The sequence below is a fragment of the Maylandia zebra genome, linkage group LG5 (assembly GCF_041146795.1).
Source record: "Maylandia zebra isolate NMK-2024a linkage group LG5, Mzebra_GT3a, whole genome shotgun sequence".
NCBI classification, from domain to species: Eukaryota; Metazoa; Chordata; class Actinopteri; order Cichliformes; family Cichlidae; genus Maylandia; species Maylandia zebra.
Genome location: NC_135171.1, coordinates 39479715 through 39501161, shown reverse-complemented (window position 1 = coordinate 39501161; position 21447 = coordinate 39479715). Strand labels below are relative to the sequence as shown.

At 40.9% G+C, this 21447-nt stretch overlaps 1 protein-coding gene across 2 annotated transcripts in view; it reads right to left on the bottom strand.

Annotated features, from left to right (window-relative positions):
• Window positions 1-985: 985 nt before the first annotated feature.
• The window catches only part of angpt4 (angiopoietin 4), a 68637-nt gene continuing 48175 nt past the window's right edge, over window positions 986-21447 (bottom strand). Inside the window, exons 2-10 of one of the 2 annotated variants that reach the window (XM_014411116.4) lie at window positions 13303-13458; window positions 13105-13226; window positions 7167-7251; window positions 6639-6786; window positions 6441-6550; window positions 6030-6131; window positions 5771-5937; window positions 4909-5042; window positions 986-1952 (exon numbers count right to left, since the gene is read on the bottom strand). In XM_014411116.4, the coding sequence (XP_014266602.1) occupies window positions 1792-1952; window positions 4909-5042; window positions 5771-5937; window positions 6030-6131; window positions 6441-6550; window positions 6639-6786; window positions 7167-7251; window positions 13105-13226; window positions 13303-13458 (1185 nt within the window). In that variant the 3' untranslated portion in view covers window positions 986-1791. Of the gene's footprint in view, window positions 1953-4908; window positions 5043-5770; window positions 5938-6029; window positions 6132-6440; window positions 6554-6638; window positions 6787-7166; window positions 7252-13104; window positions 13227-13302; window positions 13459-21447 lie in introns of both variants that reach the window. The other variant, XM_014411115.4, reaches the window with a different exon arrangement.

The following is a 21447-nucleotide window of genomic DNA, read 5'->3' as shown; positions in this document are numbered from 1 at the left end:
ACATAGACGTTTTCTGTAGAAAGACTCGCAGCAACAGAAATCACAGGACAAACTCATAGAGGTCATTCAGTCCTTACAACAAAAACAAGGTTGTAAATATTTTTTGCTAACTCACCTTTTCAGTATTTGGAGGCTTGCAGGCTGCTGTGGCTGCGAGCTGTCATAGAGCTGCTGCTCAGAGTCGCTGCATCATGTTTGCCATCCTGCTCCCTGTTGGAGCAGTTTTGATCTGACAATTATCTGACTAATAGCCTGGCGTGCTGTGTGGTGCAGGCTGTCCAAAAAGTTTGCGCTCCAGTTTTGATGAGTGAAATTCTAGTATTTGAATAGTGTGTTAGCAATTTGCAGGGATCTGTTTGAGAGATGAAGCTCCTCACCAAGATTTCCAGGAATTGGTAACTCAGAACGCCACCCTTTTATCCAAGTATGGCCACTTCTGGCTGCAAGAGCCCAATATGGCAGGGACCAAAACACTAGCGCTGAGGTTTCACAATCACACTACAAAAATGATGGGTTTGTATAATTTGCTGCCCTGTGTACCATCTGGAAAGTACATTTTCAGAAATCTGCAGTCTCTCCAGTCTTTTGATATCTGTTAACAAACAATCACTGTCTGTGAAATATCTGGTTTGTTGATTAACATGTTGCAGTGCTTCCACATGGCACATGTAATGCAATTGCTCACCAAAGACCAAAAACCAGCCAATCACTCAAACCTCTTTTCCATTGTTGTGCTGGTGCAGACTGTCCTCATCTCAACAGATCTGAGAAGCAGACGTTGGGTCCATGGGAAGGTGATATGGCAGCCAGAGGCCGTAGCACCTCCCATAGACACGGACATCAGCTATCTAAATCTTGTCTGTGTTTCGGTGCCGGTCATAGATAGTGGCACTATAAACACACTGATAACATCAAAGAGAATCTCGTATTCCCTCCTAAAAAAGTAGGTGAATACCTTCATGCTAGCCACAGATTTCAATTCAGATTTGTGGATAATATTATTTATTCCTATTTACAGTCTTTATTAGACAGTGACAGTTTAATGGGGGCAGCCCAGGCTACAGTAGCGAACTCATCCTTCAGTAGAAACGATGCCTGTTCTACCAGGTGAGCTATGAGGGTCCACATTCATGCCTTTTACCATTAAACACATTCTCAAATGTCATATAGGAAAGTACCGTGAAGCTGCCAGTATGCTCCAGCTCTGGAAACCCCTCAGTCACCCTTTCTGTACCAGCCGGGGTGGAGTGACTGAGTACCACAGAGTGTACCTTTTCCAACCCAAAAGCAACAATCCAACCCACGTCTCAAGCGACTGGCTGGCTGTGTGGGTGAACACTTTTGGCACTTCTCATGTGTACAAACCAGCACAACCATTTTAATAGCTTCCAGCACAGACTGGCTGAAAATGTGTGTCGTTATCATCATATTTAAAGGACAATCACATTTCAAGCAGACGAGATATGTTCTTACATGATCCATCCCTTATTTTCCTCAATATGATCCTTGGTTATGAAAACAAGTCCAGGAGACATGTAACAAACAAGGTCCTCACGAGTCACATGACTTTAACCATTATTGTTTTAAAGTCACTATTTCCTCAGTTCAGGGCTGTACCATATCATATCCAAGAGGTGTTTTAGGGTTGTACCATGATGGTGGTGAAGGTGGGAGCCATTGTTTTGAAGCTTTGCTATCATTAGGATGGTATTTCGGAGGAGTTGAAGGTCGATACCGCTGTGGTATTTAAGCTCCGTTGGATCAAACCATTGTGGAGGGTGAAAGGTGCCTTTAAAAGTCGTAGGGTCGTACCATCATGGAGGTGGCGCGCAGAGAGTAGCTGGGACCTTTGAAGTGGTGCCACTTGATGCCGTTAAGCTTCCTGATGTTATGGCCGATGGAGTAGTACACACCATTTAGGTTGGAGAAACCGCAGGCATCAAACCACCAACCTGATGGAGGCAAGAGGGAGTGAGAAACAAAAGCCAACTAATAACACGAATGCAGTAATAAAACAAGCAGACTGCAGTGGTACAATTTTACTTTAGGAGCACTTGAAGCATATTTTGAATGGAGGAGTGACAGCTAATGTGAACCTGCCAGATGTTTTTATTTAGGTCCAATTAGAGAAAACAACTCAACATTATTTCAACAATGTTTACTAATATTTTTATAATGAACTGTGGGTCTTTAATCGTTTCAAGTAAAATAAAGTTTGTATTAAAAAAAATAAATTAAATTTTTTTTTTAAAAAGTTGTTTTCAAAAAAGTGCTCAACTTAAAATAATGAAAAAGTGTAGTTTGATTTTCCCTTTTCTTATTTTTCCTTAACTACCTCTCATGTGTGAACCAAGTCACATTTAAATCCCTCGTCTCACGTCTCGTCTCCTCCTTTGAGTTTTCTGAATAAAGCATTTGATTGGCGTAGTGGCATCACGTGGGGTGAGTTTCAAAGCGTCTATCGACTACATGCATTGACTACCATAAAGACAAAGATGAAGGCTGCAAACATTAAAACAACATGAGTATAAAAACAAGAAAAGTTCTGCTTTGAAAAACAGAAATGATCTGTGAAAATCTACTAACAGGTAAAGAACGGCGTCTCATCCACTGTGATTGGGTCCCCGGACCTACGCTCCCAAAGTGCTCATTAATTCTTTATAGCATTACAGAGCACGTTTGTGACGAGTTACCATAAATATGTAAACCATGTTTTCAAATGTCAGTTTCTTTGATTGACAGGTGTGCTGGTTGTCGCAACTCTGCTAGTTTGCTGCTTGTTAGGTTGTGTCTTGTTGTGCAGTTAGCTGCACTAATAGATGGTTAAAGAAGTTTGAGCTTTGTTTGTTTCTTTGTTTTTTAGCACTTATTAATGGAGTGCATTTATACAGCGCTTTTTTAGGCACCCAAAGCGCTTTACACTATTCCACTATTCATTCACTCTCACATTCACACACTGGTGGAGGCAGCTACAGGTGTAGCCACAGCTGCCCTGGGGCAGACTGACAGAAGCGAGGCTGCCATATCGCACCACCGACCCCTCTGGCCAACACCAGTAGGCAGTAGGGTAAAGTGTCTTGCTCAAGGACACAACGACCAGGACAGAGACAGCAGGGGGATCGAACTGGCAACCTTCCGGTTACAGATGAGCTTCCCAATCCCCTGAGCAGATATTAGCAGATATCTGTATTTTTGTGATGCACCCATAAAGTTTTTGAAAGCAGCTTGCTAACTGAGCTTGCCAATAAATATGTTCACACACATAAATGTTCACCACAATACTGAAGTGCCACTTGAGTCAGTGTCACTTGAGTCACGGGCGCCCTCTGCTGCCCTAAAGCCAATTTGCACTTAATTTCTATTGAAAGGGAAGAATAGAAAGTAGAACAGTTCCCTGCATTGATTTTGGTCAAAGTTTTAAAGAGTCTAGAAACCAGTGTGTGATGTCACTGTGGCTGCCGTCTTTGATATACAGCTAGTGCTTTTTGAGTGAGTGGCATGTCCTCTCTGATATTTGTTTAGTACTGAGAATGTCATTCTGAAATAATCACACAAGACTCATATCTGTAGAGTTTCCTCAGTACAGGACACAGAACAGGACACATTTCTGTTTAAGCTCCATTTAGATTTATAATTATGTTTGTTCTAAGCCTGCACACAATTAGAAATGTTTGACAAACATAAAAAGTTTTTAACAGTGACTATAAAAGCAATAAAATGTCAGCAGGGGGACCCACTGGGATCTGTTTCTCAGTTTTGTAAATAAGTGACACGTGTCCGAAAATAATACTTTAATTCCTGATCTCAGGATGTTTTTTTTTCTTTTAGAAAGTTTATATTATTTCCATATTTGGGGGTCATTTTCAAAGTCTGACTGAAATTTCTCCGTGAGAGAAAACTGTAGCTGTACATGTTTCTGTTCTTCGTCTCTCTCCTTACTGTTACTCCCCTCGGTTTCTTATTTCGTCTGTGTCACTGTCTCTCTTTCACTCAGTAAATTGCTGTGATTTTAAATGACTCACTGTCTAATGGTGACCACTGGCGTCTTTTTCTCAAAGGACTTGACGTTTTGCCGAAACGATTAAGTTAATTCACAGCCAATCGAGGGCAGTCTAAAGAGCTGTTTGTCTTGGCGTTGGCATGAGATGAAGGGTGGTGCAGTGAAAGATGATGGGGACAGATGTTTGAAAGAGCAGAACTTTGGGGGGAAACACTGCTAATTTTGATCTGCAAACAGCAAACAATGTATTTGTGAATCATCATGTGTGTTTTATTTGTTATGTCAGTAGTAAACGTTCAATAAATGTATCCAGTTGTTTCATGGTTTTCATGGTTTTAAGTCAAATTGTGTCTTTGCAACACACAGACTACATCCAAGAATGCTGAGGTGATTGTTGCGGTGATTTTGTGCTTTATAAATAAATTTGAACTGGACCTTATTATTTTTTAATTCAGGTGTTTTTAGCCCACGTGCTAAAGGTGTATAAAATCATGTACCTATCTATGCCTTTACAGACATTTGTGAAAGACGGGCTTGTTCTAAAGAGCTCACTGAAACATGCTCCATGGTTTCAAACATGGCTCCACGATCCTCCTAGGTCTTCCATGACCGGCTGTAAGTTGTGTTGTTAAGTGGAAGTGTTTACGAATCACAGGAACTCAGCCATGAAGTGTGAGAGCATGTAAAGTTTCAGAGCGGGGTCACAGAGTGCGTAAAAGGCCCCACGTTTATGGCCAAGCAGCTCCTGTAGGTGGGATGACCCAGAACTTTTGTCCATGTAATGCATGCAGTGTTTCTATTTTCTCAAAAATATCTTAGTATCTCAACTTTATGGAGTATTTCCAATACATAATCTCGTTTATTTCATTTGTTTGCTTTAAACTGCTGACGAACAGAAAAGCTTCTACCTCCAGTGAGCATCATGGCACATTTGCAGTGTTCACAGTTGTCGTTGTCTTTGTCTCGGGTGCTGAAGCCGGACCCGTGGGTGGTCAGGCTGCTCTGCTTCCCTGCTGTGCCACTGTAACCTCTCAGATACAACCTGAGGGAGAGGAGACACACAGGAGGACAAGATCTGATGAAACAAACACTGATTTAATCTTTTCTTGTAGACAGGACGTATTTACAGTACATCTATGAGGCAGTTAATCCAGCGGATCACCATCTGGTGACTCTGTTTTTATGCTGCAGGACCAAGTGTGTTGGTCCTTTATGGAATTCACTGAATTCTGACCACCCATGGGACCGGCTTAATGGAATTCCATAAGGTGTTTTTATAAAGCTGTGTGAAAATCTTTCTGTTGCTCAACACAATCACAGACGAGTGCATCCACTCACTGAAGCATGCCAAAAACAGTTCCCCAAGCTGAGCTGCAGTGTTATCAGTTTTCATCAAATTAACAGCAATTTTCACAACTAATAAATTATAAAGTGTTTTTTTCCCCACAGACACTCTGAATAATGCAGCATCTCATTTCCTCAGCTGACAAGATCAACAATTTCAGGACATCATTTTTGGGGCTTATGAATCTGTGGTCTCACCATGTCATTAACAATTTAATTATAATTAATAGCAGGAAAATAAATCGCAGAGTTACAACACAGCAGTATTTCCAAAACAATCAATATTAGTCTGTTCAAGTTTGAATGTTATACACGCCTTCAGATGTAATCAGCAGCTTTTTATTTTCATTATTATAGTAAAAATAAACTCTAAAAGCATTAAAGTAAAACACTGTCTGTGTGTGTGTGTTTGGACTGCGGTTGTACCTGTACTGCTGTCGCTCACTGGTCAGTGTAAATCGGTCATAGTGGGAGTGGGCGGAGTTTCCCTCCCAGTCCATCATCTCCACCCTCATAGAGTAGACACCTTGATTGGTCAGCAGGTGCAAAACTTCATTACCCATCCAGTACTCGCCCAACACGTCCCCAAAACCCTGCAGGGAGAATCATAAGAGGAGCACTCCTTACACTGATAACTCAAACTTTGGGACTGAGATAAATCCTGGTGACTGTGACACAAACGCACCATTTTGTACTCCCTCCAGCTCCTCTGGAAGTCCACGCTGCCATTAAACCGTCTCTGGAAGACTGTCCAGCCTCCACCACTCGTCTCCATGTCACAGTAAACCTTCAGGGGGAGAAACAGAAATGACTGATCATTAACTACCAATGATGATTTAAATTATATTAACTGTAACTATTAGAATCACATTATTCTAAATACAAAGACACTTGAATATAAAGACAGTTTCTCTTTCTGTTGAACATTTTGAGGTCATTTAAACATAATCGTTGAAGCTGATTATTAAGGGCAGTTGTTAGCTAGCAGGAAACAGATGACAAAAAATGAGTTTGATAAGAAAACTCCTGTTAAAGCCATTTTATAAACATTTTAATGTACAAAAATGTTTGCACATGTTTGCTGTTGAGGCGTTACCTGCACAGGTTCAGTCCTGTTGCCGATGTAGATGTGATACAGGCCGCTCACATAGTGACCGGCCTTGTAAGCATCTGCACAGTCCCTCCACATCTGGCTCCTGGGAGGCGCTGCTACATCAAAACGCCAGAAAATTGTGAGAAATATAAATGTACTGTGTGAAAAATACTACATGTGTACCTGTGTGTGTGTGTGTACCTGTAGTACTAGCCACCATGTTAAGGAGCGTGTGGACAGACTCCATCAGCTGCGTCTGTTGTCTCTGCAGGGCGGTGTTGTTGGTGCTGGCGACTCTCAGCCGCCTCTCTAAAGACTCGATGGCCGCCATCTGAGTCCTGATGACGGACTGAGCCAGAAAAAAGTTTCACTGCTGTTTAAGCATTTTCTGCTTTTTGGTTCTACATCCCCACAGACTTGAAAATGTACTTTTTTGTTCTTTACTTTGACTTTTTACTTTTAATGATTTAACAGTTTTACAGATTTTAACATTTCTTGTAATGTTTGACTTTCCCTCGCCAAGACAGCCCAGATTACAGCAGTGAAATCATCATCTACGTGCTTAAAACTCTATAATTAACATTTATCACTCAAGTTTAGAAGCTTGTGGTTTTTAAACCACTTGGGCTTACAAATATCACGTGAGGCAAAAATCCATGTTGATATTTGATTTCATAAACTTAAAAATGTTTCTGATGGTGATATATAAAATTACAAAGGTTTACTAACTTGAAGTCTATTCTTCTCCTGCCTCATGTCCTCCAGCTCTCCTCGCTGCTTAGACTCCAACATCTGAACTTTGCTCTCCAAATGACTGAAACAAAAGAAAAAAACAACTCAGCTCACAGCAGCACAGTTTTTGTTTCAGAGCTTTTTCCCATAAAGTAAACCAAAGAAACTGCAAAAATGCTTTGATTGCATAATTTACACAAGTCAAAGACAAAGTAGATCTTTGTGTTTTGATGATACAACCAACAAAGTTAATAAAATGCTCTGCTGTGAGTTTTCTGACTCATGTGTGTTATCAGCTCTATGCATGCTGTTTGCTTTTAACCAGGTTAGACGGCCGTGGCCCTAAAGTGCAAAACAAAGCAACAAAAAGAAAAACAGAAGAAAATCTCAGGAAATAAAACGAGACTTCACTTTAGACAAAAGTTTATTTTCTTTATTCTTGAATGAATAACAGTCTCAGTCATCCCGTCAGAGGACGAGAGTAATGGTGACGTTTTAATAGTTTTATCAAGAGTCATGTTGAACTGTGGTGATGGAGGGTTTTGGGTGATGCACAGGCTGAAAATCCTAACTGGGTTTGCATACAGAGTCCATCACTTCATGCTTCTCATTCTGCTCCTCTGCTATATTTTTTCTTATACGTTGCACTTAGATTTAAATTTTTCATATCTGGAAATGTGAATACAAAGGCTTTCTGTTATAAACTCTGCTGTCACACTATTTTTTGTTGTACTAAGGAAAAATGAGACTCAGTAATATCATCACAACAGAAATAAGAAGCTTCGTTAAACATAAGAGATGCTGGTGTCCTTCGCTGCACGCGGTTTCGCAGTTTGCCTCACAGTTCAGATGTGAGTCAGTAATTGTTCTGTGATATTTGCAAGATCGCACAAATTCCACTGTCTGTATGAGTCTTTTAAAACCTGAGGACTAATATTATTTTTTGGGAGATCAAGTTTTTGTGCAGGTTGTTTTTTTCTTTCTTTTTCAGATGCAAAGAGAAAAGCTGCCTTTCTAGTGCTGCAGGCCTGGTGTTACACAAACACGTGTAAAGAAATAATGGAAAGGGCCCAGGAGATTCCACACTTACAAAACCAAAATGTAAACTAGAAGGGTTCTGGAACAGCTCACTTTATCCAGTCACGATTTCTACCCTTGTAATAGCTTTACACGCATGCAAACAAGCAGCATAGGACAGAGGAAGAAATGAAGGCTTTCCTGAGAAATCCAAATTACATCCAAGTGAAGAGCAGGAGCAGCAAAATCTTGATAAAAACATTAAGGTGGTCTGAAAGACTATATTCTATTCTGTTTTTGATGGAGCGGAGTTTTTACCTCCCGAATTACTCCGTCTCATTAGCGAAGCTGCAGCAGCGAAATAAAGATTAATATTGCGACCATCATTTCTGGTGCCAGATCAGACTACAGTTCTCGTTATCTGTGCAGCTGAACCAGCAGTAGAGCTGCTGAAAATAGACTCCAGCCCACAGTTGGGTCAACAAAGTATGAGCCAAATGAATGAAACCCGATGAAGGAGTGGCAGGAGTTTCAGAGGGGAACGTGGGACACTCGAAGTGGCTGAACTTCTAGTTCAAACTCGCTAAGAGTGCGTTGGTCTGCAGGAGTCCAGTGGAAAAATGTTATCTTCTTTTAAATGTTTCTACAAATAAGCTCCATCTAAGTGACTTATGTGGTGAAAATATGCTGAATACACACTAACTGCTGGCAGCCATTATCAGAACACTTCTTTTAAATATAGTATTAAATAGCTGATGAGGAAGACTCAGACTTTGAAGGGTCAAAGTTTCTCCATGTGGATCCAACACCCATGCTCATGGTCTTACACTGTACATTAGTGTTGATCACGGCTGTTGGTTCCACCAAAGCCACCAAACAGCCAGGCAATAAAAATCCAACTGACCACTTCTCACTTCTGTCTTGATAAACACCTTTCTGGTGGCACTATGGGCTCAATCACTGCGTTGCAAGTCTTATTAGATGTAATATGATGTTCATTTTGCAAACGATGGTCCCAGTTAGTGTGGAGAAGGACGGGACACACGTTGTGATTGACAGACTGCATCCATGTGATCATGCAGTGGAGGGGTGGCCAACTCCAGGCCTCGAGTGCTGGTGTCCTCCAGATTTTAGATCTCACCCTGGGTCAACACACCTGAATCAAATGATTAGTTCATTACCAGGCCTCTGGAGAACGTCAAGAGATGTTGAGGTGGTGATTCAGCAATTTGAATTAGCTGTGTTGGATCAAGGATACATCTAAAACCTGCAGGACACCGGCCCTCGAGGCCTGGAGTTGCCCATCCCTGATGTAGTGTCTTTGTCAGATCCACGCCTCACTCATAACATCTGTTTTTTTAACAAAACACTCAGCTAAATGCTCCACAATAAGATTTCGTGTCTTTACCGTCAGAGATTAGCGTGTTAGCATGCTAAGTAGCCAACCATACAGTCTCTTGAGGCTGATTCAAAGGACCATTAATTCTGCAGTTTTTTAGATTTTAAGATTAAAAATTTGACACATAATGTCATTTAACATTGTTAATAATCTCTGTCTCTCTTCCACAGCGTGTCTTTATCCTGTCTTCCTTCTCTCACCCCAACCAATCACAGCAGATGGCCCCGCCCCTCCCTGAGCCTGGTTCTGCCGGAGGTTTCTTCCTGTTAAAAGGGTTTTTCCTTCCCACTGTCGCCAAAGTGGTATTTCATAGGGAGTCATATGATTGTTGGGTTTTTCTCTGTGTATTATTGGAGAGTCGACCTTACAATATAAAGCGCCTTGAGGCGACTGCTGCTGTGATTGGTACTGTATAAATAAAATAGAATAGAATTTAATTTAGTATACAGTAGTATACAGTAAACACTTATTTCTTACACACTTTCTACATAAATAAGTAAACTGATATCAAAAGATTTAGGCTTCAATACTCTGCTGTAGTTCTGTAATACGTGAATATGAATCTTACAACCACACGTCCACTTTCTGAGAGGTGTAGCTGACATAAGTCAGACGTGAACCACCATCATGCTGTATCATGCAGCTCGTTTACAGCGATGACTGATGTTATTCTACATTAGCAGGTGAGACTTTGGTCACATTAGGAGCTGAAACACGCTATCAGCTTCTGCTTCTGATCACTTCAACATGCTGACCCGCACATGAACGGGGAAACGCTAATGTGGTGTGGACTGATGGGGAGCCACTGATCGCTGTGGTTTGTGCAGCATGAGTGAAGTGGTGTTTGTGAATGTGTGTGTTAAAATGTGTGTGCAAAGTTTATGTACTCTTGTAGATTCAGACAGCTGTTTTACTGAGGTCTCAAAAGTATGCGAGCCAAAAATGTATTGTGTGGGTGTTTATGGTTTCAGGATTTCTAGAAGTCTCTACTCCTAGAAATCAGGAGCAATCGGGCACAAAAGACACAAAGACGTCAGTTTTGTTGACACAAACTTAGACACGGTTGCTAATAATGTGTTCAGTGATGCAATCTACTTTGGCTTCAGTTTGAAGATGAAGCTGGATAAAGTCCAACTTGGGACTTTAACAGATTTCAGATCTGTATCATGTCATCTGACATGTTATCAGCTCTTCTTTGATTGCATTGTCAGACTGGTTTGGTTTCCCATTTTCTGTATCTGGACCAAACATGACACCTACATTTGTTTAGAAAGGTCTCATCGCCTTATTTCCTTCATACGTGTCAAAGTAAAATCCACATGAAAGCCAGGACGATGGGCTCCCAGCAGAACATCTCACGATAACGAGATGATCAATGTTACTGATTTGTTATCGACTTCTTTGTGCTTTTGATGTTGTGGCTGATCATCAGCGAATGGTCCCCTTGCACCACAGTCTCACACACCCGCACTCTGTTTGTCTGTTACTGTAAACATGCTCGATAATTGCTCTGCATGTTTTACTGCACAGTGCACGGTCCAAGTTCACCTCACAATGAAAAATGACAAAAATATTGTGTCTCCAAATATTTCTGCGTCTTGCAGTAACAGCTGAGGACATATTTACGTCGCTGCGATGATTTGCTTGTATTTCAGATGTTGTCACTGATAAGCTGCTCGTCTTTTTTCCCTGTCAGACTGCAACAGAATATGTTTTAGATGTTGATCTGTCTCGGGGGAAATCTCAGAAATATGCCACTATTAAAGAGGCTGATCATGGACGCACGCTGTTGAAGAAGCAACATTTTGACATCATGTCTAGAAGCAGATCCAGTATGTAGCAGGAATGCTAAATCTGTCAGCTACCTCGTGTGCACTGCAAAAAATAATGTATATAAGCCTTCTCCAGTCTTTTTTTTTCTCGCTGTCGTGTCCGGCAGTGTAGCAATCAGAACTGTTTTCTGAATGCCAAACAGATTTACTTTCACAAGTGGAGCATTACGGCATTTGTTATAATGGTGCACTTGACAGTCACATTTTATTAGAATTTTATTGGTATTTTTTTTATTTTGGATCATTACAACCATAACGGACAAGACCAGGGGGAGGGAAAAGAAAAAAAGAAAGAAAGACCCAGCAAGCACAGTGCAGGAGCCCACGGGGGGCTGCAGCACCGAGCACACAAAGCCTGATCCAACGACATCATCTGAACATGAAAAAATAAATACTTGACTTCCAAATACATAAAACTGCAAACAGGTGAATATACAGTGCTTATATATACAGTGCTTATTAAATGTATTAGACCACCTGTAATAAATACAAGAACACACAATGTGTTTGACGTCTGTCAAAACCTCTACTAACTATACTAAGAAAATAGCAAAATAAATCCACCTTTTTACCCAAACTTGTCATAAAACAAGTAAAACCTTCAGTCAGAATATTTTTGTTTGTTTGATTTCAGGAACACTTGAAACAAAGATTTACACCCAAAATACTGACTTTTGCTTTTTTTTAAATTTACATTTTTATATGTAATTTATAACAGAAGTAGAATGTAAAATATAAAATTTAATGTAATCTGATAAAATTAAATTTACTTGATTGGTATACATTCAGTTTATAGCAAACCTATTTTTTCTTAATGATCATTTTCATAAATGAACATTTGATTCGATATATTTCAGCTACATTTTCATTAAAAAATGGCTTTATTTTTATGAGGGCAACGAAAAATGTATTAATAGCTACTAGAAAAGCTCATCAGTCATACACATATTATCCAATCAGTTTCATTATGTTTTGATAAAATATAACATTGGGATCCTGATGAGGTCATAGTATATAAAAGATAAACATAGTCTCCAGTTCTGAGAGTAAAGTCAGTGCTGAAGTGCCTCAAACCCAGATTCATTTCTCTGACGCCAAAAGAAGTCTAGTTTTATAAAAGTGCATGGGAAAACTACCCTCAGGCTAACCTGATCTATGACCTCAGTGACTTTATAGGGTCAGCTGCTAGCTGGAGTCTTAATGAATACAATATGATGTTCCTTTTGCAAGCTGTGCTCTTTATTAGTGTTAGAAAGGAGGTTATATGAGGTTCGGCTACTTTGCGACATGTCTCTGTCGTAGAAGCGTATGATGTCAGTCTCACATGATCACTTGGCTGCTTTTAAAGGTTGTGATGTGCTAACTTCACTATTGCCGAGTTGTTCTTCTACAGAAAAAAGAAATCCTGCCTCACTCCAAGAGGCTTCAATCTCTTCCTGTATTATTCTTGTTTCTTAACCAGTTTTGTTAACCGAGGTTTTATTAACTCGATTAACTGACAGCAGATGTTTTTGTTAATCAAATGTCCCCCAAAGGCCAATTCTGAGTCAGAACAAACCGTGTACAAGCATTCGATTGTAGAAAAAGTAGTCCTTTTAGCCGTTGTCTTTACTCAGAGTGATTTTAAATTGGTTTTATGATTAATTTCCACCTACGCAGACGCTGACAGAACAAAACCATTTCCCACCTGTTCTTATCTCGCAGCCGGCTGATCTCTGAAGTTTGCAGTAACAGTTCCTTTTCCAGCTTGTTGGTGGACAGAGAATTCTCCAGAAGCTTTATCTCTATCTGAGATGTGTGGTTTAGGACCTGATGAGACACAAAAACAGAGAATAAACTCACAAAAGTCTGTTTTCAGATGACAGGTTCACTGGCAGCTCCTTACCTTTGCTTCGACCACATGGAGCTTGCGTGTCTGCTCTGCTGTGTGCGTGAGCAGGTTCGTGCCGATTTCCAGCATCGTGGCCGTTTGGTTGTGAACGACATGCGACTGCATGTTGGCAACGTCACGCCTGTTGTTCTTCTGAAGGAAGTTCTCCAACTGCACTCAACGAAAGGGAAACACAAGGTGTCAGAGTCTGTTATATGAGAGGAAGATGAGAAGTAAAACAAGAGACACAAAGAAATCCATCCAGTGCACATCCAGTCATCACAGCGGAGTGATCCACCCAGAATCAAACAGACTGACTTCAAACTAAACGATTTTAATGACAACAGAGATCCCTTCAAGAATGAGGTGTGTTATAGTACAGCTGACCCTAGAGCAGTGGTGTCCAAACCCAGGCCTCGAGAGCCGGTGTCCTGCAGGCTTTAGATGTGTCCTTGATCCATCACAGCTCATTTAAATGGCTAAATGACCTCCTCAACATGTCAAGTTCTCCAGAGGCCTGGGAATGAACTAATCATTTGATTCAGGTGTGTAGGGTGAGATCTAAAACCTGCAGGACACCGGCCCTCGAGGCCTGGAGTTGGCCAAGCCTGCCCTGGAGTAACTTGTAGCATCTAAAATGAGTCTCTCAGAACTAAGACGACACTGAGCATCAAGATGAAAAGCCTCTGCTCTCTAAAAAGATCACTGGTGCCTTTCTGCAGTTTGCTGAAGTCATGTGAACAAGGCTGAACAATGTTTTGTGTTTAAATTAGATTAAAAGTTTCTGATTTGGAATGAGAAGTGTTTGGAGGAAAAACACAGCATTCCAACATAAAACTGCATCCCACCAATAAAACACGGAGCTGTTAGTTGGATGCATTAAAACAAGCTTCTTGGCCAGAAACATGAGATCAGTGAGCCCAAACTCGGGAGCATAAGATAACTCTTTATTGCACAGTCATACTTCGTACAATAGTACAGTGAAATTAGAATATTGTGGATCATACAGCAAGAGAACAACATGTCCTCTATCCTGCACACTCTATAAACCCCTACCCTCCAACCACAAACCCTTCCAGTATTTCAAGTTTGTAGTGGTAATCAGCATGCTAACAGCTTTAAGAAAAACAGCACACAGTATTCAAGCCAGTGACTCAGGACTGAGGCTGAAACCCTGTAGGATGAGCCAACCCAATGAGGAACCAATGTTCAACCCACAGGATCCAGAGCAGCTGAAATATTGCAAATTTCTGCATAAATATGAACGCAGCACCATCAGATTTTAGTCCTAGACGTCCTAGAAAAAGACAAAAGCAACTAATGAAAGGAAATTAAAATATTGGACTTTTTGTTTATTTAAGAAAAGGATCCGATATTATTATTATCTGTGAGGGTAACAGTTTAAGAGCCTTTGTTTTTATTACTTGGCGTGATCCACTTTTAGTCCTTTATAATGCCCAGAAAACATTCACGATGTTGGCGAGTGTCCTCCCATAAACGCTTCACTTTTGTCTTTTCACAACATTTCTGCTGGATTAAAGACTTTAACAGCCTGAACTGGACTAACTTGGACTTAGTCGTGGACGACTTGTTCATTTTTGCTGTTGATTTGCTCTTTGGGGACACTGATGGAGAAACTGCCATTTTTGGTGTTATCCCAGTATAGTATTCAGTATTTGCTGAGTGTCTGTCTCAGCTACAATCACTGGGATTCATCATCTGGAACCCACGAGTGTTCGTACAGGTGCAGGGCAATGCATGGGTAAAAAGACACAGAGCCAATAAAACAGAAAAGACGAGTATGTGATGAAAAGCTAATGAGTAAGTTTGACGTCACAGCTAAAATAAAATGACTTGTGCTGAGTCTTTCCACAGTTCAGCAGTGAGTTGTTTTATTCTGGAAAGCCACCCACTCAGTGTATCAAGTTCACCAAATCAAACATGTTAATAAAACATGTCAGGGGGTCTGGTATATAAAGACGCAGGACTCTCCATCTCTGGGAATATCAACCCGTGCCAGCTCGCACTGCCATGCTGTAATCTTCAACCCCGACAAATAAATAATCTATCCATCCAGCCATCCATTCGTGCCTCAGTCTCCACGTCCTCAGGATGTCAGTGCCACTGAGAAGAAGGAGTTGATAAATATACCGCTGGACCAACAAACAGATTGGTCCCAGTGGGACGGCCAGTAACCAGCGGAGCAAAGTTCAGGCCAGAGTGCCCAGAGCACATTTGGCTCTGGTGTAGATCACTTTTCTTGCAGGGGTCTCGTTGCAAAACCTAATTTGTTATTCCCAATAGTGACATTTTTCAAAGGTTTAACTAGTGTTTAAAGTTAGTTGTGGTTTGGCATCATTGTTTCTTTTGTGTTTCATTATCACATTTTTGCACAGATATTTTTAAAAAACGTGTTTGGAGAGAAAACAGATTTACTTTGCCTAAACTGAAAATCAGCTTGATGCTTCATCTTGAAAAGCACATGAATGTCTGTATTTCCCTAAAAAATCAAGAAATGAATCGCAGGGATAATCTCATGTGCTCAAGTCAATACATCAGCATACATGAGCATCGTGTGCAGGTGATTGGGTCGAGCACATGGACAAAATCTATGAACATGGGTTTAAGCAATGCCAGGATTTCAAGAAATGATTAAAAAAACATGAACCCTGATCAAAATTAGACTTTAGATCAAACTAAATTAACTAGTTTTTGATATAATGATAAACAAATGCCAACAAAAGACAAGTTGGAGACACCAGTTCCATTGGCTAAAGTACTATTAATCTTAAAAAGAGACCAGTATCACCAGGCAGAGCATGGATAGGACTGTAGTGTAAGTGATTACATTTCCTTAAAGACTTTCCTGAAATCAGTTTAATGTAATTTATTTAAGTATTTGTGCTATTTTCTTCATCTGTTCCACAGTATTTCATAAATATTGGGGGCGATCGTGGCTCAAAGAGCCCCGGCTCAGACAGTCTCGGTCGTTGTGTCCTTGGGCAAGACACTTTACCTACCGCCTACTGGTGTTGGCCAGAGGGGCTGATGGCGCGATATGGCAGCCTCGCTTCTGTCAGTCTGCCCCAGGGCAGCTGTGGCTACAACTGTAGCTGCCTCCACCAGTGTGTGAATGTGAGAGTGAATGAATAGTGGAAATGTAAAGCGCTTTGAGGGCCCCGAAAAGTGCTATATAAATGCAATCCATTATTATTATTATTGCACTCCATGCTGTTTATCTTAAAGCTTTAGTTACCTATTATCAGACCTTTCGTATCAACATTTTAATATTTGCATCACCCCTTTTCATTAAAACATGTGTATGCATATATGACAAATCTTATGGTTTCCTATGGATCCCTCCCCACCTTTGATAACCCGGACTATGCCCCTGATTATGTGTCAATAATAAATTTTCTTTCATTTTAAATACTCTCCATAATGGAAAATTGTTCCTTCCTGATGCTGCCAACGAGTTCATGTGTAAAAAGTGCTTCAGACTCTGGCTTTAACTCACTTGTTATGACTGCTAAACACTGACAGGTGATTCATTTTTAATAAGTACCGCCTGATTTTCAGCAATGTTTTCATGCTTTTATTCCCATCAGCTTCCGATGTTATCCTGGTTGATTGACCTTATCGTGTTCATCATTCTTCACGCATGCTGACGCCACTATTACTCATTTTCACTAACCAATTAAAGTGATTCCAGTGCTATTATGTTTAGTCTGCTTCAATTCGGATTCAGATTGAACAAGCATCGCTCTGTTCAATCAGAAAATGATTTTACAAGTGGGGAGATGCCTATCGGAGCGGTCACAAATTCGAATGGCCTTTCTTAGGGACTTTAGTGTGAGAGAGTAAATCGAGCTAACGTGGACTAAAGAGAGAGGGGAAAAATCTGATGCTTTGTCTCAGCGAGAACTTAATCAAATAATCAGCAAAGGAGAAAATAGCTGGAACGAGCCGGTTCATTTCTCCCTCCTGCTCTGCTTCCTGAGATGTCGTGCAGATAAAAGTTTGATGAAAGCCAAAACCTCCACCTGGCTGCTGCGCAGTCCAACCAGCAGAGCCAGAGAGGCCGAAACAGACACAGTATGGACAGAAATATGCGGCTTATGTGTGAGAGCGCGACTAAATACTCTTGAGATTTAAAATTAGTTCTTGGTTTTGTTCAGTCCCCAGAGACAGAGCATGCTGACTTCCTGTGTGAGGATACAACCACACGCAAAATAGTACTTCCTTTTAAGACTCACAAAACCTGGCATATATTTATAAAAAGAGTCACACACACAAACACAATTAGCTCTGCGCTCACAATTGCACACTACACAAGCAGAGCCTGACCAGCGAGCCCTGGGATTACGCACACAACCCCACGTATGGAGGGCTGGTTTCTGAGACGCTAACTCAAACCACATGTTGGCTTTGCTGTGATCTGGCCCTCTGGGTGACTTCACAGGGGACAGAGGGGAGAAGAGTGGGTGGGGGGTGGGGGGGGTGGGGGGGGGTGCTGGGGTGGGGTCGCCAAACAGCCTCGATTACACTGAAGCACAGGCAAGTAGCACCGATAGCGATCTGGGGTAACAAGTGCACCGTGCGTCGCTGGAGTGTGTCGGGGTCTGAGTTGGCAGCTGAGGATGCGAAGGTGCGCTGAGGGACTGAAACATGGCTGCCGCCGCCCCTCTGCTCAAACAGCTAAAATCAGCTCTGTGTTTATCTTTAGTGCCGAGTAAGGAAGCAGTGTGACGTTTGAGTGCAGTGAAATGTGAAGTTTGGAGGTCAGCTCGGCATCAAAAACGAGGGTTTAAGTCCTGTTTCTCAACAGTTCCTTTCCCCATGACCACAATCGTTTTAAGCTTGAGTGATTCACCTAATAACCCCGAAAAAACTTCTGTTAAGCAAATATTTGACATTGAATGATTGCTTGAATGTCCAGTCAAGGCGTTTAGTTGACATCGCCCGCTGGTTTCTGTTTATAAGGAGGAAGATTTTCTTTGCAAAGCAGAATTTTTGTTTGAGGTCACGGATGGAAAGCTGTGCTGACCAGCCTGAAAGCTAAATAAGACTGCAGGTGCCAGTGGGTAGCAAAATGACGATATTACCAAGTGTAAATGTGGAAATATTACCAGCATGTGAGCACAGAAATTCACGAGTACAGGAAAAGATTAAAAGTTTTCTATAGAAGTGACTGTAAACCCTGTGCAAACATAGACACACACACACAAAAAGCAACAGAAGACATTTAGATATTTAACTTTAGTGTTTGTTTGTCATCCACGACTGCAGCGTAGATGGCTCTTCTAATTCAGACCTTCCCAGCTATTAGCCTACATAATGATATATTTTGACTTGGACAAACATGCTGAGTTCGATCCAGCTGAACAGGAGATAAGAAAGGCACACTTGCAGATCGTGTTATATTATTGCAGCGTGCCTGTAAGTATTAGAGCGGCCAGATGTTTTGGCTGAAAATCAGAACTTTATAAACCGGCAGAACGAGCCAACAGCCTCAGGCTTCATTTCTGAGCACTGCTGCACTGTAGGCAAATATATCTGCCTGCGTGGTACCCGACCTTTGCTCTCTCCTCTTTTTGTGCACTCGCCAACTTTTGTTCTTTCCCCTCTGTGCTCTCTGTGCATGCCTCATGCATGAACTTGACTCCAGGGTCTCATGTGCAGAGGATCATAATCAGGATACTTCATCACTTTTTGTTTAGATAACTGCATAACATTTATAAATTTAAATAAACTCTCTTTATTTGTGAAGATCTGTGCAGTGATGAGCTGCTGAGTGAAGTTTTTTCAGTGGTTGTGCCTGAGGTGTGACACCTGCTAATGCTGGTCTTTCTGATACAGACAGGAATCCCTAAAGGTAGTCTGGACAGAATTTCATTTCCTTATGAAGCTCCACAGTGTCGTGACACAACGCAAATAAGCACAAAAAATCAGATTAGGCTTAGTGGGGGCAAAGCAAAGAATTTAAAAATATAGTTACATGACAAAGTTAAAAACCGTAATTGCTGTTAAGAGGAAACCAAGTTTTTCCTGCACGTGCGGCAAAAGTTGACAGTTTAACAGCAATATTCAACCTGAGATTAAAAACACAATTTATGGACCATATTTGCTTTACCTCCAAGCCTTCAGCATGAAAGCCATCAACGCAAAGAGACATTTGGTCAAGATAGCTCTATTCAATGTGTTTCGTTGCCTTTCCAGAACCTCGCACCATCAAACAACTGAATACTATAAAATCTGATAAATATTCTTATTTAGTCACTAAAAGTAAAACAGAACAGCCAGTCAGGATCTTCTGCAGACCTCTGAGGTAGCTGCAATATAAACTATTCAAATACTTCTACTTTGCACTACGACATTGTAGTTTTATTTTTACACAAATGCACATGTGAAAATGATGTGACAGTAATAATAACATACTTTCCAATTTAAGAGGTCACTGTCAGTCCATACTGTGCCTGAGAACATCCGACCCATAAAGACGAACACTTCCAACACGAGCTTCCCAAACAAAGAGCCCGATGCTTCCTTAACAACAGCTGCTTCCCACAAGCTCAACGGAAAATTGCTGCTGTTCAATAATTAATAAATATATAATGTGTATGAGAGGACAGCGAGGAGCACATGAGAGGACACACGCATGTCACTGCTTCCCAAAACAGCCACATTTAAACCAAAAAAACCTTAAAACATCTCATCAAACTCTGCAAGAGGGTTTGTGTGTTTGTGTGAATGTGTGTATGTGTGTGTGTGTGTGTGTGTGTGTGTGTGTGTGTGTGTGTGTGTGTGTGTGTGTGTGTGTGTTTAGACATCGTTGTGAGGACAGAAAATTGGCATGCTACTATACATATACAGTCACTTATTGGGACCATGATCAGGTCCACACGAGTTTGAAGGCATTTTTGAGACTCAAAATGTGGTTTCAGGGTTCAGGCACTCATTTTTGATGGTTGGGGTGTGTGTGTGTGTGTGTGTGTGTGTGTGTGTGTGTGTGTGTGTGTGTGTGTGTGTGTGTGTGTGTGTGTGTGAAGGAAGAGAGTAGCTAAGACGGTCCTTTCATAGAGTGAATGACCAACGGGGAGTCAAAGACACAAACTGAAGTGTACTTTTGACCAATATTGTACAGTAATGAACATGACATAAATAAATCCACACATACCTTCATTTTAAGTTTAAGGTAAAACTCCCTAATATATCACAAAGAAGCTAAAAGTTTCTAAAGTAACTTTCTTCTTGCCCACAGATGTGTGATGTTGTTACTCAGCAGCCTGAACTGGACTAAAATAAGATATGACATAATGTTGAAACAATATAATAATGATTAAATAATTTGATGTTAATTCAATAATATGCATTATCCATATGATATAAAATAATAATATTGATATGAATTTAAATGACAAAAAATGTCAAATATGGATTCCCGTGTCTGCGTGGGATTCGTCCGGGTTCTCCGTTCTGCCTCCCACAGTCCAAAGACACGTGTGTTAGGTTATCTGGAGATTTTACATTGTAAATTGAGTGTAATTGGTCTGTGCTGGTCTTTCTGATGTACTGGTGACCATGATGACCCCACCTCTCACTCTAACAGCCCCTCATAACCCTGAAGTAGATAAGAAAACTGATGAATAGATGGAAATTATTCCAGGAAATAATAAAATAATGCATTCTTTTATTTACTTTATATTTATTCAGTTTGGCATCTTTTAATTTTTTCACATGCACCTCTTTTCCTTTTCTTTCTTGTAGCTCAGTCTGAGGTTGCAGTTATCATGTTTTATTATTCTCTCGCTGTATTTCTCATTTACACCACCCATGTGTCAGTCAGCTCATGTACCCAGACTGGAAACTGCTTTCAGTCAGCTCCTATTACTTTTAAATGTGCGATATAAATAACAGACTTGACTTTACTGTACGTGGACCCGTGGTGATTATTGCTGTCACCCCCTAAAGGCACATTTTGAGTCGTGTTCTTGTAAAAGCGGAGCTGTGAAAGCTACCACACGATGAAACCTTCAGACTCCATACTTGCCTCATTAATGTGTTTTCCATTGAATTCATATGCCCCGTGTGTCCCACTAACCACACGCACTTTAAGGCATTCCCGTCTTCCTGTCAGTTGCTAATCATCTGTAAGTGCTG